This window comes from Loxodonta africana, chromosome 1, assembly GCF_030014295.1.
Source record: "Loxodonta africana isolate mLoxAfr1 chromosome 1, mLoxAfr1.hap2, whole genome shotgun sequence".
Taxonomy (NCBI): Eukaryota; Metazoa; Chordata; class Mammalia; order Proboscidea; family Elephantidae; genus Loxodonta; species Loxodonta africana.
The window spans coordinates 85,124,317-85,129,313 of NC_087342.1; the positions used below are offsets into that span (position 1 = coordinate 85,124,317).

The window sequence follows — 4,997 nt, forward strand, 5'->3', positions numbered from 1 at the left end:
TAAAACAATTACAGTCAGATCACTATCAGAATTGCCTTTGCATTATAATAGCCACCTTGTTCCCTGTAGGGATGAAAGCTCAAGACTGTGGATCTCGTGTGCTTGGCTGGAGCTTGTTCTGTATTTTTAGTCCAATTTCAGGAAGTCAGGGAAGGATTTTTGGTTCCTGGGTTTTTTGTAGCTGCTTCTCTCAGGCCAGGAGAATGGATTAGGAAAAGACAAAAAAACAAAAACAAAAAACAGAAACAAAAAAAAAACTGCAGAGCACTTCACTCTCTGGCACAGGAAATTCCAATGTTAATGAAGCCACCTGTGAAGGGAGGGGAGGGATCAGATAAATAGGAGAGAGTAGCACCCAGGAATATAGACAAAGTTACTTATCTTGTTGGTGATGACTGTTAACCTTAGATTTGGAGGCGTGTGTAGCCTGTGTGTGCTGGCTAGGTCGAGATTGCCCCCGAGGGTCAGGGCCTCGTCCTGTACTTGTGCTGTCTCAAAAGCCGTGGTCAGTTTCTCCACTCCCAGTCCAAAGCCCAGCGCCAAGGTTCCCCCGTTGGGACGCCACACTCCAGGCTCCAAAGCCAGTTGCTGCCTCCTGGTGACTTCTCCTCCTGTCAGCTGCCGTGCTGCGCTGCCTGCGTGCACTGGCTGGGCTTCCCCTGAGGTCACTTCATGGGGCTAGGGCTGTGTCCCATGTTTGCTCCATCTCAGGATGCCATGCTCAGCTCCTCTGCACCCAGTCCAAACCCCGGTGCCAAGGTTTTCTGACTGGGACGCTGGTTCTAGGCTCTGAAAACAGTCGCTGCTTCCCCATGGGTGCTTGTTCTCTCATTAGCCAAGTCAGTGTGCAGCCTGCTTGTGCTGGCTGAGTCCCTACAGAGGTTACCCCAGGGGGCTAGAGGTTAGGGCTGTGTCCCATGCCTGCCCTGCCTCAGCAAGCCGCAATCAGCCCTTCCACTCAGCACCAGGGAACCGCGAGGGTTCAAGGCTGTGGTGCTGGAAGCCGGCTCCAGAGGCAGTTGCTGCTCCAGGATGCAGCTTTTCGTTCACCTGTCACTCAGGTCAACTCTTTAGATCTGTGTTTGATGGTCAGTGTTTGCAGATTTTCATGTATGTGATCGATTCACTTGCTTTTCCGAGTCTTTGTTGCAAGAGGGATCCGAGGTAGCTTCTACCTAGTCAGCCATCTTGGCCCCGCCCCTTGGTAGGGATTTTTGAGAGACATTGGTATACAATTTTCCCTACTTATAATAATATCCTTATAAAGTAAGGAATGATATCTTTATTTAAGAACATGCTGGCCTTAAAAAAGAGTTAATGCATACGTCACATTTACTTACTACCCATTTATAAACCTGTTGGATGAACACAAAAATTTGATATCAGGGTTGACTTTTTAACATTATAGTCATATTATTCTTGTTATCCAACTTATTACTACACTTTATTTTGATAACATTAACTCCAGAAAACCTTGATTCATGCATATAATAGCTCCAATAGAAATATATTTTAGCGAAGTCATTGTATGTATGTAATGGATTGAATTGTGTTCCCGCAAAACGTGTCAACTTGGTTAGGCCACGTGTGGTTGATCTCAATTTTGTGATTTTCCTAAAAAAGATTTTCCTATGTATTATAAATCATAAGCTCTGCCTGTGGTTAAAGAGGATTAAGGAGGGATGCAACACCCTTGCTCAGGCCACATCCCTGATTCAATGTAAAAGGATTTTCCTAGGGTGTGGCCTGTACCACTTTTTATTTCTCAAGAGATAAAATGAAAGGGAAATAAGGAGAGAGTTGGGGACATCATACCACCATGAAAACAGCACTGAGAGCAAAGTGTGTCAAATGGACCTGGGGTCCCTGTGCCTGAGATGCTCCCAGACCAATAGAAGACTGATGACAAAGAACTTCTTCCAGAGCCAACAGAGAGAGAAAGCATTGCCCTGGAGCCAGCACCCTGAATTTGGACTTGTAGCCTACTAGACTGAGAGAGAATAAACTTCTCTCTCTTTTTTTTTTTTTGTTAAAGCCATCCATTTGTGGTATTTCTGTTATATGGATGACCAAGAGAGTATATATTTGAGGGTTATTTTAAAGTAGGTGAGATGGCAGGAGTATTTGAGACCTGCACAAAAATGATTTAATCTTAATAGGAACAGATTTGTCAGTCATAGGTAAAAATTTAAACATAGAATATTGAAGTTATATATTTTTATTACATGATAATGACAGTATAAAGATTTTTGTTGTAGTTGCTAGGTGCCATTGAGTCGTTCCGATTCATAGTGACCTTATGTACAACAGAACAAAACACTGCCCCATCCTGCGCCATCCTCACAGTGGTTGGTATGTTTGAACCCATTTTTGCAGTGACTATGTCAGTCCATCTCGTTGAGAGTCTTCCTGTTTTTCTGTTGACCCTCTACTTTAGCAAGTATGTTCTTCTCCTGGGACTGCTCCCTCCTAATAACAAGTCTAAAGTATGTAAGATGAAGTCTCCCCATCCTCCTTTCTAAGGAGCATTCTGGATATACTTCTTCCAAGAGACATTTATTCATTCTTGTGGCAGTACACACCCATATCCCACAACCATTATTGTAGAGTAAATTCCAACTCATAGGGACACTATAGGGCAGAGTAGAACTAACTTCCCGTTAGGGTTTGCAAGTAGTGACTGATGGGTTCCAGCTGCCAACCTTTGGTTGGTAGACGATCTCTTAACCACTGTGCCACCAGGGCTCCTGGCAGCTCATGGTATAGTCAATATTTAGTAAACAATAATTTCAATCAAACTTTTGTAGAATGCTCCTCTCCCTCCCCATTAACACAACCCTTGGGCTCCATGGAACCTGCTTTATAGCCACAGTTGTAGACAAATTGTCAGAGATGATAACCAGTGACATTGAAATATATTTTTATCTTTTTTTTTAAGATTTAATAGTTGACAACGAGGGATACAGAGACTAAATACTATAAGCGAAATGTTTAGGTATTTTTCTCTCTCTCTCAGGTGATGCCTACAAAATAACTACTCCATAACTAAAGGCTGTTGTTGGGTACTGGTGGTTCTGACTCATAGACCCCATGTGACAAAGTAGGACTGCCTCAGAGGGTTTTCTAAGCTGTAATCTTTATGGAAGAAGATCACCAGGTCTTTTTCCCTTATAGACACTGGGTGGGTTCAAACCATCAACCTTTCATTTAGCAGTTGAACTCTTAACCATTGTGCCACCAGGGCTCCTAATCTGAAACAGACTGAACCAATTCACGTACTGGAAACTTTGGATAGAAAGATGTTAGTGTCCTGTTATTTCTACAGAACCTTTTCCAATGAGCCTCTTCATGGCTCCCTTGAACTCCTTATTCCTTAGTGTGTAGATCAGTGGGTTTAAACTGGGGGTAACAATGGTATAAAAGATACTGAGAAGTTTACCCTCATATTGAGATGGACTGTTTCCTGGTTGTATGTGCATGTAGATAACAGTCCCATAGAAGATGGATACCACAAAGAGATGGGAAGAACACGTCCCAAAAGCTTTTTGTCTCCCTCTTGCAGATTTAATTTTGAGTACAGCTATAGCAATGAAGCCATATGAAACTAGAATGAGAAGAAGTGGTGCAAGGAAAATAAAAAAACATGATGCAAATAAAGTTTCCTCCACGGCTGTGGTGTCTACACATGCAATCTTGACCATAGCAGAGATTTCACAAAAATAGTGATCCAGGTAGTGGTTTCCACATCGAGGAAGGCTCATGGCATAGGGGGAAAGAATCATGCAATTAGTGATCCCAATTCCCCAAGTTATGGCCACCAGGCCTTGACAGAGCTGGGGGCTCATTATGGTCATATAGTGTAGAGGTTTGCAGACAGCATTGAACCGGTCATAAGACATCACAGCTAGAAGCATACATTCAACTGTGAATAGTGCCACACTAGAGAAAAGTTGAAAGGCACAGCCACCAAAGGTTATTTTCTTGTCTTTACCCCAGACATTGACCAACATCTGTGGGACTATATTTGTGGTGTAAGAGAGATCCAAGATGGCCAAATTTCTAAGGAAAAAGTACATGGGGGTTTGGAGACGTTCATCCAATAATGGCAGGAGGATGATGGCTGTATTTCCCATCAAGGCAACGGTGTAGAAAAAAAAGACAAACCCAGGGATGATCATCTCCAGCTGAGGCTGTCCAGAGAATCCAAGGAGTATAAATCCACCAAAGTAACTTTCATTGATCATTTTTTCCTGTTTCTTAATATCAGCTGTGAAAATATGAGAATGTTGGAAGATACAGTGAATATATTTATAAACTGTGGTATACTTTGCTAGGAAAAATTACATAACAAAATATCATTATCATTTTATTATTTTGTCTGTTTATTCAGTTAGGTCTAAAATTTATTTCCAAGGCTTTTTCCTATAAGGTCCATACTCTTAATCACTTTCAGGTTTAGAAATATGCTTTTGTCTACTTCTATGCCAAGGCAAAAATCTACAAAATTCTCATAGGAAAATCTTGAGGAAAATGCCTGGGTGAAACTAGATGAACTTCTCTTTTATTGATAAGGATTCTGGGAAAGGGGGTGGGAAACTATAACAAATTATTACATCTTCATCAAAAGGTTCACAGAAATACAGATTCTATGACTCTTGTTATGCCCTTTTTCTAATACTTAAGCTGCGTAAGTTCAATCCTTCTATCCACATTCACTCTGTTATTTAAATGTTCTTCCTTATATTTTCACATTCAAACTCTTCCCTTTCATCTCAAAACTTGTATTTCTAGATATTGTCTGCTTTTCCAGTCCCCAGAATCAGCAACCTCTCTCATTGCAAATGCTGTGTTTCCATCTGCACTTTTTTTTTTCTAAGTGTAGTTTAGATGAAGGTTTACAGAACTAATTTCTCATCAAACAGAACACACACATTGTTCTATGACATTGGCTAACAACCCCCATGTCAACACTCTCCCTTCTCAACCCTAGGTTCCCT

The 4,997-nt window shown here is 41.5% G+C and overlaps 1 protein-coding gene across 1 annotated transcript; it reads right to left on the reverse strand.

The window, feature by feature from the left end:
* Positions 1-3,302: 3,302 nt before the first annotated feature.
* LOC135232787 (olfactory receptor 2W1-like) lies at positions 3,303-4,244 on the reverse strand. Its single transcript, XM_064293859.1, has one exon. It carries the CDS (start codon positions 4,242-4,244, stop codon positions 3,303-3,305), a length of 942 nt encoding a protein of 313 aa, XP_064149929.1.
* Between the last annotated feature and the right edge of the window lie 753 nt (positions 4,245-4,997).